The sequence below is a fragment of the Pyxicephalus adspersus genome, chromosome 8 (assembly GCF_032062135.1).
Source record: "Pyxicephalus adspersus chromosome 8, UCB_Pads_2.0, whole genome shotgun sequence".
Taxonomy (NCBI): Eukaryota; Metazoa; Chordata; class Amphibia; order Anura; family Pyxicephalidae; genus Pyxicephalus; species Pyxicephalus adspersus.
In genome coordinates this window covers 15,099,135-15,114,279 of record NC_092865.1, presented here as the reverse complement: position 1 = coordinate 15,114,279, position 15,145 = coordinate 15,099,135, and the positions used below count along the sequence as shown (strand labels likewise).

General features: G+C 39.4%; 2 protein-coding genes across 3 annotated transcripts in view; both read left to right on the top strand.

Moving 5' to 3' along the window:
* Nucleotides 1-3,544, top strand: part of DDAH1 (dimethylarginine dimethylaminohydrolase 1) — a 98,575-nt gene extending 95,031 nt beyond the window's left edge. For both annotated transcript variants that reach the window (XM_072419590.1, XM_072419589.1), the window contains one exon: nt 939-3,544. In XM_072419590.1, coding sequence (XP_072275691.1) covers nt 939-1,055 — 117 coding nt within the window. In that variant the 3' untranslated portion in view covers nt 1,056-3,544. The remainder of the gene's footprint in view (nt 1-938) is intronic.
* Nucleotides 3,545-7,663: 4,119 nt separating this feature from the next.
* BCL10 (BCL10 immune signaling adaptor) lies at nt 7,664-12,957 on the top strand. The gene is made up of 3 exons (XM_072419587.1): nt 7,664-8,017; nt 9,649-9,937; nt 11,582-12,957. Exons 1-3 carry the CDS (start codon nt 7,967-7,969, stop codon nt 11,950-11,952), a joined length of 711 nt encoding a protein of 236 aa, XP_072275688.1. The 5' UTR covers nt 7,664-7,966; the 3' UTR covers nt 11,953-12,957.
* Nucleotides 12,958-15,145: the final 2,188 nt, after the last annotated feature.

Below are 15,145 nucleotides of genomic sequence, written 5' to 3'. Positions count from 1 at the left end.
TTATCCAACAGCCTGTGCATATTTTCTTGGGTATGTCAGTGAGTATAATTAGCCCTCACAGTCCTGATCCTAGGACTAAACAAAATAAAATAAAATTTAAAGCTTTGGGATGAGCTAGTTTACTTTTGCCATAGGTATTCTTAATTTAATCTAAATAGACTTTTTACAGATCCATGCAGTGATCCTTGTACAGGGTGACTGGTCTTGGATCCACCCATCTGTATTTTGCTATAGTCAGCATGTAGTACGGTAGGAACTTCTGGGTCCTTCTCATAGCTCTTCTTCCTGTAAAGGCACAGTGCAGCACAGTAATGATGTCACTGCTATTTTTATGACGAAGTAACAGCTGGGTTTGCAAAAATATTTGGAACACATAAAGTGATTTTTTTATCCTTGATGGTTATTGAGAAATATACTTAAAAGGAAAACTAAGGCTAGATACACACATGCAATGAGTGTAGTTAGAAAACGAACAACTAAGAACAGATCAACGAATATTCACGATTTTGAACAATCTTTTAGTGCATGATTCTGTACATGCTGTAACGATTTGATTGTTCAAATATATTCCACCAATAATGTACACACACTAGATATGATCGTTTGAACGATGCAGGAAGTGACGTGTACCGCAGAACCCTTTACCATCATTAAACGACCGTACACACAATAGATAGTGAATGATCGTCGCCCAAACGTATCTGCCTGGACAGTCAGATCCAGCGATCATTTCCAGCGACAATGCTCGTTCATTGGCATCGTTGGCCTGTTGTTGTGCAATTTTTTTTGTTAACGATTACCGAATGAGCGGTCGTTAATCATTTGTTTCCAACGACAATTATTGCACGTGTGTATGTAGCTTAACTCAGGGCAAGCAGAGATAATGCATAGTTGTCTGGTTGTGGTTGTTACTAACTCTGCTACATTTACTTTTGCAGGTATTTGAGAAGCTAAAGGAGCACATGCTGATCCCTGTAGCCAATTTGGAACTATCCAAAGTGGACGGGTGCCTGACCTGCTGCTCCCTACTGATAAACAAGTCACCTGACCTCTGAGCTCATGGACTCCTCCATACCTACGGCACTAATTCAATCATGTGGCCACCTCTGTAATGCCCTTTAACCTGACAATCTACCACTGAGCTACTAATACTAAGCAACACTTATTGTGAACAAAAAAAAAATAATCAAAATAATTGAGGGCTGGATTTTAATTACTAGATCATTTTATTCCATCACCTTTTATTCATCTATGAACGCCTTAAATTCATGAACACGAGAGCCTGTTTTGTAACCGCATATTAATAATAATAATCATCATTACTCCATATGGGTTTGTCAGACTTTCACACAGTTTGGCCAATAAAGAAAACCTCCACCCAATTCTGTTCTGTACTCTTGGGGTGCTGGGACAATTCTGCTGGCTCTTTCTCTTTCATGCCATCATACAGGGCGGGGCAGTGACACATGCTGCATAATGCATAGTCAGAGCAAGGGACACAGCAGTGTAGAAGGATGGCATTACGAGGAACATGCAGCTGTTGTTTGCAATGATTTGTAGACTGACATCTAATCATAAATATGCTGCGGGGATTTATTGTTTTCTTTTTATAGGTTGTATTACGACAACTCAAATTTAGGAGCTGCATGATAAGAACACACTGCATTTAGTCATGCGTGAGTCACAGACAGGGGAATTCCAATTTGTTATGGAGTCCCCTTTGGAGGTTAACCCAAACTGGTATTACAATCTTGGATGGACTCCAGCGTGTTGAATCTGCTTCTCATTTATTACATATCTTAAGATGACTACACACATTGCAATTTGGTTACACAGTCTCTTGTAGAGGTGCTACAACCATGTAAAGTGAGATTTCACCGGATTAAATATAAAACAGTGGATCACTAAATGACTAAGCAGGGATGGTTGGTGTCATATCACCCGCTCCATTGAACTGAAAAGCACTTGTCCGTTCTACTGTCACTGGACAGGATCAAGTAAAATCATTTCCAGCAACAAAATCTGAGGGAGATTGCACAGAGGTTATAAGGTGTATGTCCAGTTTTGGGATAAGCTCACATGAGCCATGAGGTGCAGGTTTCCAGGCACCTGCCAAATGCCCCTGTTAAGCACTTGTTGGAGTTGATGAGTGGTCAGCAGTGGGTATTAACTGTCCTATTCATTCTTTACAGGCAGATAAGGCATGGCTTGAAGTGTCTGCCTGCTGTCCATGATGGTCAGAGATGAGGAAACTGTTAACACAAGATTTCTCTGTATTAGTCATTGTCTCTGTCCACAAAGCCATAATGAAGATTGTGATTCTTCTGCAGATTGCCTTCCCACTTATTTAGTAAACTACTATAGAATAGTGACAGCGTCCTTGGTCTTAGTTATGGCTCTGACGCTGGGATAAAGCTGTGAAAAGCCGTGGGGATCTTATCACTTGAGAAATGTAAAGAACCAGCATAGAATTTAACTTTTTAGCATGCAAGAGTGAAATAGAGTTGGGTGGATTATAATTATGATAGGAGGCCAAACTGAAGCTGAAATCTTTTAACTTGATATTAGATCCTAGTGGCCTCATATTTGTCCACTAATATCTGATATCAATGATTTGGGTAATTATTGGTAGGTACGGGTACCATTAGCCTTTCTAGTTCTCTTTGACCCCATGAGCATGACCTGTGTATCTAAATTTCCACGTCTGTTTACCTGGTGCAGCTACTTTACCTGGGCATTTGTTTCTCTGGGACCTTCAATTCTTTTTTTTTTTTTTATTGTAGAATGCTGCCAGAAAAGTGAGCTTCATCCTACTCTAAGACCTCCAAAATAATAAAGGGCAAAGCCAGAAACTATCCCCCAGCCCTACTGTGGAGTCCCAAAAAGAAAAAAAAAAAGACCAAGCATGAGGCTCTGTGAATTGAGCTGATTGTTAGCTTACCAACTTCTCCCCAAATCTGAAATCTAAACTTTGGGTGGGCTGAACATTTTGGGCCCATATACGTCTTTGCTGTGTGTTAATGCACATGCGTTATGTCCAAAATTAGCATGCATTGCACTTTTTTTTATAACGCCATGCTTTACCATGGCTTATTATTTGTTGCAGCATGCTACACTCCAGGATGGGTGCGTTACCACAACACAAAGACCTAAATGAGTCCTTTAGGTTTTTAAAAATTGGAAAGTTTACCTCCAAACGTAATAGTTATCTTCAAAGTGGCAGCCATTGTGCAACCGAGCCAGCTCTCTGGAAAGCAACTGGCATCACTGTGTTGATGGAACAGACAGCATTTGCTCAGCTTAAACATGGCTGCCACTCCTTTCCTAAAACTGCTGTAAACAAAACGAAGAAGAAAGATTTCATGTGTTTTTCTTTTTTTAATGTCCTACTGAATAAATGTTGTCATTTAAGCAAACATGTTTTAGACTTGAACTAGACTTTTAGAATTAAACATGTGGGTGTTGTAGTTCTTGAAGAAACTGATTTCACATGTACAAAAAATGTAACACTGTCAGTGATTAATAAAGTTATTACAATAAGGGATTTATTAAGACATTTCTGAAGTGGCAATTTTGTTGTAAATCATAACTTGTATGTAAACCCAGGCTTAATTCTCAGCTTAGCCATAGTTGGATGAGGTGGCTGCATTTGTTTTATACAGGATGTATTACGCTGTATTTTCAGTTGGTCATACTGTCACTTCCTGTTCAAGGGTGACAACACTCAATGTACTGCCTCGGTAGAGAAGCAGTGTTGTTGCCCTTGGCCAGGAAGTGTGTCAGGACTACAAAAGAGTCCCGCAAGCCTCTTCTCCATAACACAGACAGGGAAGGTGTTCCACAACCCAGAAGCTATGTACACAATCTAGATCAGTCTTTGTCAACCTTTTTAACATGAGGCAAACCTTGCTATAACTTCCATATCCACACTTCACAGTACATTGGTGTCACTTAAACTGACCTGGAAGGTCCAATTTGCTCATTGCTTAAAGAACCCCCAGTAACTTGCAGAGGAAACCGGGTTGAGAAACCCTGATCTAGAACAAATGATTGTGGCAAAACAAATATAACAGTATACAGTGGTCCCTTAATTTTGTTTAGTACTCCTCCATGGTGGAAATAAATGACCAAGCAGGGACAACCGTTCATATGTAGAAAAATGCAGCAGGGTGCCTCCTGCTTGTCTCCCCTTTCTAAAGAACTGACTTGCAATGTGTGTGTGTATACTAAAGGGAATAAAAAAGATTATTTTTAGGGTTTACCTACTTTATAACAGAACAAAGTATGGAAAAATTCAAGTCAGTGACTGTCATTTGAAAAATATATTGCTGACCCTGAGCTTCTATAGAGGCTTAGGGTCCGAGGGAGCCTGGTTAGTCTACAAAGGGATCTAATTGCTGGCTTTGGAAAGTAAAGACTACTTTATGTCTCAGTTTACCAACCCACCAAACTGTGCTTGGTGTGACTGTCATGTATTTAATGAGAAATTGGTCATTAAATTTAGAGGCTGATATTTTTTGGGTAATATATAGACCACTGGCAACCCAGTTTTTTGACCCATTCACACTATAGTGCATGTCATGGCCATGCATAGTAAGGCCCTGTATATGTGCATTATGGTGTGTTGCTATTCATTCCTATATTGCCTAACTATAGACCAAAACTTTCTTATATTGTAGATTAATGAGTGGACGAAGACCCTTGCTTGTATTGCTTCCGGGTTTTCCATTTGGGAGGTCTACTCTCTCAATTTGAGTTCTGAGCTCTCACTAAAAAAGGAATATAGAGGGAAATCTTTTATAAGAGACACTTGAGCCTTGACATTTGCGTGACAAGATTAATTCAAAGCATTATCCTCACCTTGGAATAATGCTCTTAAACTTCCTGTTGTGTCTACAATAAGTTATCTCCCCAATGGGACATTAATGGAAAAAGAAACCTGAAAGGAGTTTAAACCATTCTGTGCTGAATGCAAAATTTTTGACTTTTTGATTTTGCACATATACAGTAAAAATAATAACGCCAGGATATACCATACAGATGTGGATGTTCTTTGAGTTGTGGTACACTGCATTGACAAAAATTGTGCAAGTGGGAATTTTCATATGTTGCATCATTCAGAATCAATAGGCTATGTTACTGCATGCATGTGTGAATGAGTCCTAAAGTGTTTTATGTCTTATTATTACATTGTATTCTCCTGTTTGAAAAATATTAAATAATATGCACAGTTAGTCCCCATAGGTCCCTTCTAATTGTGTGTCCTTAATGACTGTGGCTACAATTAATTCTCTTATCAGAATGTCTTCAATTGTAGCCACCCTATTGTGCTGTAGAGAGCTGAGACTACAAGTGCAAACACCCCATCCATGTTATACACAATGCAAGGAATTATGGAACATGGAGTTTTCTTATAGTCAACAAGCGGTTAGATACTCTGTTTCAGTCTAGCGAGATTTAGCCAGAAGAGCACCAGCAGCCTCTGAATGGACTGACTACATAAATAAACACTTTGCAAGGGAAAAACACAAGTTTTGAAAAATGTATTGCTTAAATGATTGTGTGTTTGTTGCCGATTAATAATTCTGGGGACTGTGACTTCAGATTTAATTTTAAAAAAAATGCTCACTAAACCTAGACTAACCTAGAAATCACCCCTTTCAGTTGCCCACTTATCTTATAATCAACCTTTTACCTCCTTTTGGGCTAAGATCAAAATCAGCGCTGGCCATGCTTGTATGCCATATAAGCTATGGGTGCCATGCCACGGTCCATGGTTGTGGTATACAATTCTTTATCACAATTGAATTTCATTCTTAAATTTTAAAGCAGTGAATGTGGCATGCACTGAAACATCCCCTGTTGGAGAATCATCCAGGTCCATGTGTTTCAATGGCAGTAATTCTCCACTAGGGAATATTTTGGTGAATGTCACATTCATTGCTTTATACATAGAATCCTAACTGACCATTTGAAACTCTTGGCATCTGATTTCAGCAGTTTTTAAAGTACTCCTGTCAAGCCAGTAATATGTGAGCTGCTATCGCTGAACCTTCTTTGGAGAATGCCAGTTTTTTGGCTGCTGTGCTGGTGCAGCAAATTCTGAATCACTAACCTAAAACAATTACAATATGCAGATAAGGAGCAATAACGAACAACTCTTGTAGTACTGCAATTAGTATAAGCTTATAACGTTTACATGTTTAAAAAAGTTAAATTAATACATTTCCTTTAGATTTCCTCTTGGTGATCTGTTGAATGCAAATTGAGAAGAATACTTTCCAAAGCAAGCAAAAGAATTGGACATGTGCACCCCCTGCTGGTTGTTTTAAACCTTTAGCAATCTGTGTCACCCAGGTTAAATTTTTGCCAGAAACCCGGAGTTATCAGGCAGGTAAGAAAGATTATTGCACAAGGGACATCACCTGTAATCCACCTGATCATGTATTCTTAAAAGTGGATCTTCCACTTTAAGCTCTGCTTTGAAATAGTTAAATACAGATGCTAATGGGAGTGCTGTTACTTAAAACAAACTACAAACAGCCATCAGTGCTACATTAACCCTACTGAAAGCCTCTGATTTGTAGATTTTCCCTTACGGTGCAATGACAGAGTTCAGATAATTTGACAATCATTTTAAATCATTGCCAGACTCAGGAATCTTTCTAAGGGTCTTAGAGTGCTCTTTATAACTTGCCATGGTGACAACACAAACATCAATAGCAAAGAAAACACCAGACCTTCAATATCTGATGTACCTTGTATAAGTAAGGCAAGTTCCACTAGCAAATTCCCCAAGGGGGATTGGATCATTGGCCTCTAATCTGGAATATACAATTGTAATTTCTTAGAAGTGGTAGTAAATGTAGGGCTGCATTTACTTTTATACACATATTAGATCTGCACATTTGTTCATTTACAATATGACAATACCTACAACATTTCATGTTTCATCTATTTAAATATATCACCTATCCATGGCCATGATTTAAAAAATTAAACTAGGAGCCTATTAACAAAAGTGGAAATAATCACATAAAATATTGCAGGTTTTTTGTCCACCTTTTTCCCAATAGCCCCTTTTACATGCCAGATTTATAAGGGTGATCATTTTTACATTCTAGTGATCAGCAATTGATCATGATAATAATAGAATATTAGAATCCCCTTTCACTTGAATAGAACAACTAAGCGTCACTTTTTCTAGCTACATTTTAAAGGGATGCCCAACAACCATAGTGTTGCATTGTAACCACCACTTTTGAAAGGTGGTCCATTGTAACCTACGTCATTCATGTGACAAATACTTTTTCTATAGTGGCGATCAGGCTGATAATCAATTTTTTAAATACTTTCTAAAAGTGACATTCCTGCTGGAAAGTGATGACCTTTTCAGCTGATCGCCATTTTGATCAGTGAGGTCAAGCCAAAAAAATCTGTGTGCATAAATAAATCTTTTTTTCTGGCGATTACCCTGTGTATAAATGTTCCATGGGGTGTACTTACTTTGGTATATAACCGCACGCTTCAAATAATTTAAAATATTTTTAGGACAAAATGCAATACATTTGCCTAGAGCACTCTCTTAATTTCCCACGAGTCAGTAGATATGTGCCGGAGATAACATGCAATAACTAGCAATCAACAGCCATGTTGTGTTTGTGAGCAAAAAGGAATTCAGGAAATGTGCCCGAGCACGTCACAGAGAGAAGTATGAGGAAGCACTGAGCACAATGCTTGTGACAACCTCACAGCAGTGACAGGAAGCACTCAGACGAGACTTTCTTGTTCAGTTCACCTTTTTGGGACAGGAAATCTCGTCGAAAATACTAGAACCCAATGTGGCTTCAGAGGAGGAAGGCCGGCTCATTCACGTAAGAGATCATTTAGTAGATCTTCGGCCTTCTGCCCTTCCGGCTTTCCCCTCACACCTGGCTGCACTTCACACCTCTGAGGGGGGGCCAAGATGACTACACTGAGGCTGGATGAAGATGACATGGCAGATATTAAAAGGGATGTAAGTACAAGAAAATAAAAACGTAACTCAGTTTCCAGCAGACGAGGAATCAGGGATTTTTTTTGCTTGTGTTCGGTTGATTTAGTAATGCAATGAGGTGGAAATAATACTCTGTGGCACAGACAGTCTCAAACACATACACATAGATCTTGGAAGGCTGTCATTCAATCCAACCATACTTAGTGATGAGTCAAATAAAGGGTTTTCATTTTCATTTAAGTTTAATAATATCAGAAAATGTTGCCATGCATTCAAAAGCTAATGGTTAAGCCCTTCTTAACTATTTGGGGGCTCCTATTGTGCCCAAACTAGGCTCTCATTACCCTGATTATTTTAGTTTTTTGTTTTTTTTTTTAGTGAAAAAAAAATTTAGTAAACAATAAAAAAAAAATTGCCAACAAAACAATCAAAGACACAAAAAAGGGGAAAAGAACAGAAGACTTGGTATGAAACATGCTACTCAAATACACCCGACAAAAACTACACATTATAAAAGGGGAAAAAGGACATTTTTATAGTAAAATTTGCACAGCAAAAATGAGAATTGTCTAGTATGTGGTTTTAGGTGACAGGCATGCTTTTTTTCTGACACCTAATGAAAGGTTGTAGATGTATCATAACTGCTCTTGGTGTTATCAAGCTCCACACTCCCAATGCTGGACAGCGGGTCATTTCCACCAGAACTATGTGCAGTATTGGAAAAGAACATCATACAGCTGGATTCAGCAAAACTTGTATTTTAATCAGTAGCCAGCAGGAACAATCAGACACATTTTGTGCTAAAGTACAGCGTTCTAAAAATCATGATCTCCAGAGGTCACTTCCATGCTTCATGCTAAGCGGTGGGATTCTGCAACTTCAACTCCAAACTGAAGTCTCTTCTCAATAATTTTGAAGCTAAATATGTGTCATTAGCAGACAGGCCCCTGTGACATGGACCTAACCCAAAAAGATTATCTGCAAATTTTTGCAGTGGGGGCCACAAGCAGTGCCATATTTTCTGAACCCAACACTAAGCTAATTGCACAAATTATTTCACTTCTGTATTATACTCACCTACCTCTCTAATTGCTTGTGTTCTACCTCCCTTTTGTTCAATTGTTGCAACTGCAATTAGGTTAATTTCAGAGTGGTCTGCTGCAGGCTCAACGGCTCTCCCAGTAGCTTCTATTCATTGAAATGAGAATGGTTGAAACTACTTTATGCACTTCATGGGGACTGAAAAAGTCTGTCAACTTCCTGAAAACATTGAACTGAACTGTGATTGACACAACAACAGCAGAGTAACGCATAGTGTTGAAGAGGGGAGGCTGAAAATGGCTAACCGCAGCAGTTTGCAATGGCAATTATGAAAGGGCCCTTAGTGTCTTTGGCATTTACCACTTTTGGAATTGTCAGTGCCTGCCCCCACCACCATACTCCGTGGTTCCTTCCTCCGACCCCTATGTCACTGATGAGTCCTGTAGTGACATTGGGGTCAGAGGATGGAACCATAGTGTGCAGTGGGGGACATCCAGCACTCCCAGAAGTGTCTTCTCTTACCAGTTGCTGCCTTTTTCAGATAAGGTCTCCTTGAGCTGATCCTCAAAAATTCTACCCATAAATTCTCAGTTTCCCTGATTGTCTTCCAGGCCATTGAATGTCTACGTCATTACCTGTGTGACAAACTGATTGCAGAAAGACACTTTGATTACTTACGTTCGAGTAGGATACTAAACAAAGACGACACCGAAGAAATTATGAACCAGACTACCAGCAGCAAAAGAGCGGGTGAACTGCTGGACCGACTGGCCAAAAACCCAAAAGGCCTTGACAAGCTGATTGAGTCAATCAGACTACTAAAGACACAGGATTTTCTTATTGACAAGATCACAGACGAGGTACTCCGATTAAAAAACAAGAAGCTGGAATTCTACAAAGGTAAGTGTGTCCAGCTCAAGGCCGTAATGTAGATGAAAGTAGCACTGGATATTGAATATAAGACCAAGCCTTTATTAAGTGATTCCTAAGGGCAATCCCATGGGGCGAAGTTATTACCTTCTATTTAATACTCGTGATGTAAATTTTGGCCAGGAATATAATCTGAGAATACCCAAATATGTTTTCTATGCTGAGTCCTTCTGGTGCATACAATCAGTTTCCACATACTTTGATGTAATGATATAATGAAAGAAATCGAATCAAAAAATGATCAGTAAATGTATCTAAAAGATCAAGTTACATCTACTTAGCATCTCTTTATTCCACAAAGTATGTTTATCAATTTCATTAACACCCACCCCAAGGAGATCTAAATCATTGTATTTTTTTTATAATGCCAGCACCTTTGGGTGTGTCTGTACTTTGTTCTGATCACATAGTCTGCATTGGCTAATGTGGTTCTAAACATGTTCTCCCTTCATGTTGCAAGCAAAACTTTGTATCATTAAAAAAACTCCCTGTCAGCATTGCAACCTCAATTGGAGGAAAAAACATTCAGGGACATAACACTCCCAGAAGTAGCAAATGTTGAAAATACTGATGGAAGCTCGAACAGAGGGGAGGTAAAGTCCACCATAGAAGTACCTATTTGCTGGTGGGAAACTTTGTTTTTTTTTTTACATAAAGAGACACTTGAAGTGGAAATCCAGCATTTTATAAACAATACCCATTACTCAAATAACATAAACATTTTAAATAAAGGTTTGCATTGAATAAAGTATATACTGATCATTCATAATACTTGTAAAAACAGAAAAAGGCATTGTTGGGACAAGGCACCCATCGCAAAAGCACTCAAAGTAAACCCCCTCTGTGAGCTGCCAACTACTTCATTTTGAGGTGTGCCTAGATAACCCATTATCAGAAACAGGGCCCACGAAGAATGTAAGACAATTAGACTGTGTCAGCACCTCTGACCACACTCTTGAAGTAAAATAGTGGATAGTTTATGGATATATTTACATGTTTCTCACAAACAATAAATACATTTTTCAAACAAGGTCCCACTGACCTCTATAGTCACATCCACTATAGAAAAGTTCATTTCCAAAAAAGAGGAAGTGAAGCCGTAGGTGTGGGTGCTCCCTTGGTAATCCTTTCACTGGGAATTGACCGCTAGTTCAACATCGCCCTTCAGAGTCTCTTAAGACGAAGTTTATACTTTTCAGTCATTGGCCTCCTGATAATTTATTTATTCCCTAATCCCAACAATCTTATAGGTGCATTGTTTATTAAAAATAAGACCTGGTGATCCTACCATGAAGGTGATTGTTCACACATGGTTGTATGGTGACAACACTTTGTTCCTGTCACCCAGTTTTGTCACTTGGTCTTCTGATGGAAGGGAATATTTCAACACACATTTTGCTATGAACATCATCAAGAAACCTACCCTGACAAATGTTAGGCAGTCATTGCTGGGATGTAAGTGGACAGGGAGTGACTTCAAAGAGGCTGCAAGGGAATAATCACAAACAAAAATCCAATGAAGAATAATGGGGGGAAAATAATTATTTAAACAAAATGAAATGTTATTCAGGCATTACATCTACTTTCATGATTTTTATCCAAACTCTTTTGCAGGATACAGCCTAAGCACTTCACCGGCCACACCAAATGGATTAAGTAGTGACCTTTACAGGCAGCACTCTTCAGATAGCAAATTATTGTCACCTGAAACAGAATCCACAGTTCTTTATCACCCTGAGGGTGAATCCAGCCTTCCTCTTTACTTAGACGCGACCCTGACATTAACAGACCAGTCTGTTGGGGAAAACAGAACAAAAAGCATCAGGCAAAGTTCTCCCCATTCACTTCGGCTTCCCAAACCTGGAGAATCTGGAGCTCCTCCTCTTCCGGTGGCTTTTCCCCAGGAGCATGAAGATGTTTGTGCCAGCACCCCAATCTTCAGCCAGTTTCTTCCTCTGAGGTCTACTTCACCCTCCAACCACTGAAGATAGCCAAAACTGACATTACATGCTACCATAAGCCAAAAGCAACATTGTTGGCTGCCTTTGGAAAAGCACCACAATTGTGGAAATATTCTCAAAAGACATTAAAGGACACCAGTTGGGGTAACTCATCATGCAGCATTCACAGTGTCGAAAAATGTTAATAATGGATCCGGGCTTGAACCAGCCTGGATATAAGTGGCATCTCTGGTTAAAACTCAGGAGCTTTTATAGTATTATTAATTGTTTTTTTTGGGGGGGTTTCTGTTTTTTTTTTTTTTTTTTTTTTTTTGCAGTATTAATCATATTACTAAAAATTGTCCCAGGCTTCTTGTCTCAGAGATACAACAAGAAGTCAGAAAAAATCTCTCTACAGTAGGGGTCTGCAACCCAAGTCCTCGAGCGCAGGCTGCACACATTTTCAGTATTTCACTCATAGACATCAGTAAATGATGTAGGAATGGTTTACATAGATTAAAGAAAGTCCCTGTTTACCAAAATTTAGCCTTGAGGACTGGAGGTGAAGACCTCTGCTCTAGAGAAAAGGAAATCCTCTCTGTCACCCAAATTTGCGCCCTCAATTTTTAAGGTTTGTGTGATAATTCCAAATTTATGATTCTTAACAAAAACAGTCCCTGTGACGATGGTCACCATGAGGCTGAGAATGCAATAACCAGCTGCTGAGGAATCTCCCATTTATTTTTCCTCTAGCCTCAACATTCTATCCTCCATCTCCATCATTTTTTGAGCCCTGATGAAAGGTTGTTGTCATAATTCTGAAACGTGTCAGCACCTTCCTTATATCTGGGATGTTCTAAGCTGTTTTTTGAATACATGATACATTTGGACTCAAATCTTTGGGTGTTGGTTCTCCTTTCCCGTTCTTCCAATAATAAAAACTTTACTGGTTCCAATAATTTCTCTTTATATCCAAAACTATAAATTTTAAAGGAAAGAAGGAAAGAAACAGGTTGAAATTGTTCATTTTAATAAAATGTATGTTACCTGGCTGGCATACGGATGCTTTCTTTCCAATGCCTTGACACTGACCTGGTGGAAACATTCAACAAATGAAGTATGTGTAGGTCAGAATTGCAGAATTGTGTCTGGTCAGCAAGTAAAAGTACAAAATACTGGGAAAGAAAGTACTAAACGCATTGGATCAGTGGCACAGCCAGATAATTAGTATTTTTTAGCAGAAGCAGTTCACAAGAGAATGTCCAGCTTACAAACTGCATGCAGGTTCCAGGTTAGTCATGTGACTCATAGGGATGCTAAACCGGCACAATATTGCCTTTTGTATGCAGATTGGGATTCTGACAGCTGTAGTCTCTGTCGGCATGTATTGAGATATGGATGCTGACCCATCTATTTGACAATACCAAGCCCTGAGTGTCTTGCCAAGCCAATGGCTTCAGTACTTTAATGCACTTTTTTTCGTGGTTCTGGGGTTCTGTTTTTTGTCATCTACATGGTCCAGGTAAGTGTCTCAGAATAGTGACTGATGTAGCTAAAATTGGGCATAACTGACTTGGGCCCTCTTCCCACAGAACGCCCAATGCCTAGGGAGGGTAAGGAACCCTCCTGTATTGGCACACTTTGCACCTCCCTATGGCCACCCCTGGCTCAGAAGGTATTGCCAAACAGCTGCCATTTTCAGGAGATCAGCAATGGCAGCCTGCATTTTTTTCCTGGCACAGCTTTCCTTCAATGAACTAAATATTGTGTGACATTCTTTATATACAAACTTTCAATCTCTAGTCAGATATACTGCTCTGCCACAATGCACTGTGTGGCATACCCTAAGTGCAATGCGTTGCGGTGCTGTTCATTTTGATGCACCAAGCCAACACACCACAGGGCATTTAAGTGCACCTATGTACCCCAAGACACCACAAAAGTTTCACATGTTCCTTCCTGATCTGATTATTCCTGCTGGAAACCCCTTTGTTGGGCCTGGACTCTATTCAGAGGTTCTCGCTACTAGCACATCTGGTAGTATGGTACCCAAGCCCCATCCATATGGGTGGGCAGGACATTGTGCCTCTTGGTCCTACCATAGTTCTTTATGTGTTTAGGTGATATAATTAATAAAGAAATGTTTTTAATTAAATTGTGGGTTAGGAGTTAAGGAAATGAAGGGTCCTCGGAGATCAGCTTTAAAGCCATGTTCAGACTGTGCCATATACCACTCCCTGGCACCTATTGGCATCTGCTTGGCTCTTGGGGGCAGTTACAGGTAATGACCGCTAGGTTTGTCAGGCATTTGCTTCCATTTGTTAGCACTTATAAGCAGTGCATTTTTAAAAATAAATTATATTAGACAATGGAGTGACATCATCCTTGGATGGAGTGGTAACCCCCTTTAGATGCAGTATGTAGCATCTGGAAAACCCCAAGTGCTTTGTATGGCTGTATTTATAAAACAGGGAATCTGACATTCCCTGCTGGAAATTAAGTACTGACATTGAAACACATGGACCTGGAAGATTCCCAAAAGAGAATGTTTAAAGGAATATATGATTCCCTTTTTTATAAATAGATCCATTAGTTATAGGACATACAACATTACTTTTCCACTAAAACTGATCTTCAATTTTAACTAAATTTAGCTTTTTACAGAACATGTTATACCTAGCGGTGTGACTTTGTAGATCCAGACCTATAGTGGGAACAAGCGTTCTAACCTGGTTCCCGGCAGCCCGCACAATTGCATTTATACATTTGATAGTGGGTGGAACTGTTTTCCATAACACAATTTTATTTATGACCACTGTGCTTCATAAGTGAAAATTATTCTGATTCTACCATACCATAGACATTCCTTTTAAAAAAAAATTCTGAGATTTTGCTGAATGTTTATCTTCCTCTTCTGCATTATGAAGGTGACAGAGATTGACAGATGGCAACAAGCAAAAAGGGAATTGAAAATGTGAAGCAGCCCTGTATAGAGGCTGCCTGATTGCTGCAGGATAGGAAATGGGTATGGAAGAGAGGGTAGGGGGGTGAAGTGAAAATAAGAGTTCACAAATATAAAATTTGAGGCTGTACAAAGCGGGTAAAATACCTCTGACCCACCTGCCATGGCTCTTCGGAAGTGGGTCTCCCTTGGTCCATAAATTCTTTTACCATGGCCGGCTGGTGCTTTGGAGTCTTACCTTCGGCCAAAGCTGCTTGGCTTTTTTGCAACCATTGG

Bases quoted from the DNA above. Each gene is read 5' to 3' on its own strand.
- BCL10 (XM_072419587.1), top strand. From the start codon at position 7,967: ATGACTACACTGAGGCTGGATGAAGATGACATGGCAGATATTAAAAGG. The intron at 8,018-9,648 runs GTAAGTACAAGA...ATTGTCTTCCAG, and splicing joins TGGCAGATATTAAAAGGGAT to GCCATTGAATGTCTACGTCA. The intron at 9,938-11,581 runs GTAAGTGTGTCC...ACTCTTTTGCAG, and splicing joins GAAGCTGGAATTCTACAAAG to GATACAGCCTAAGCACTTCA.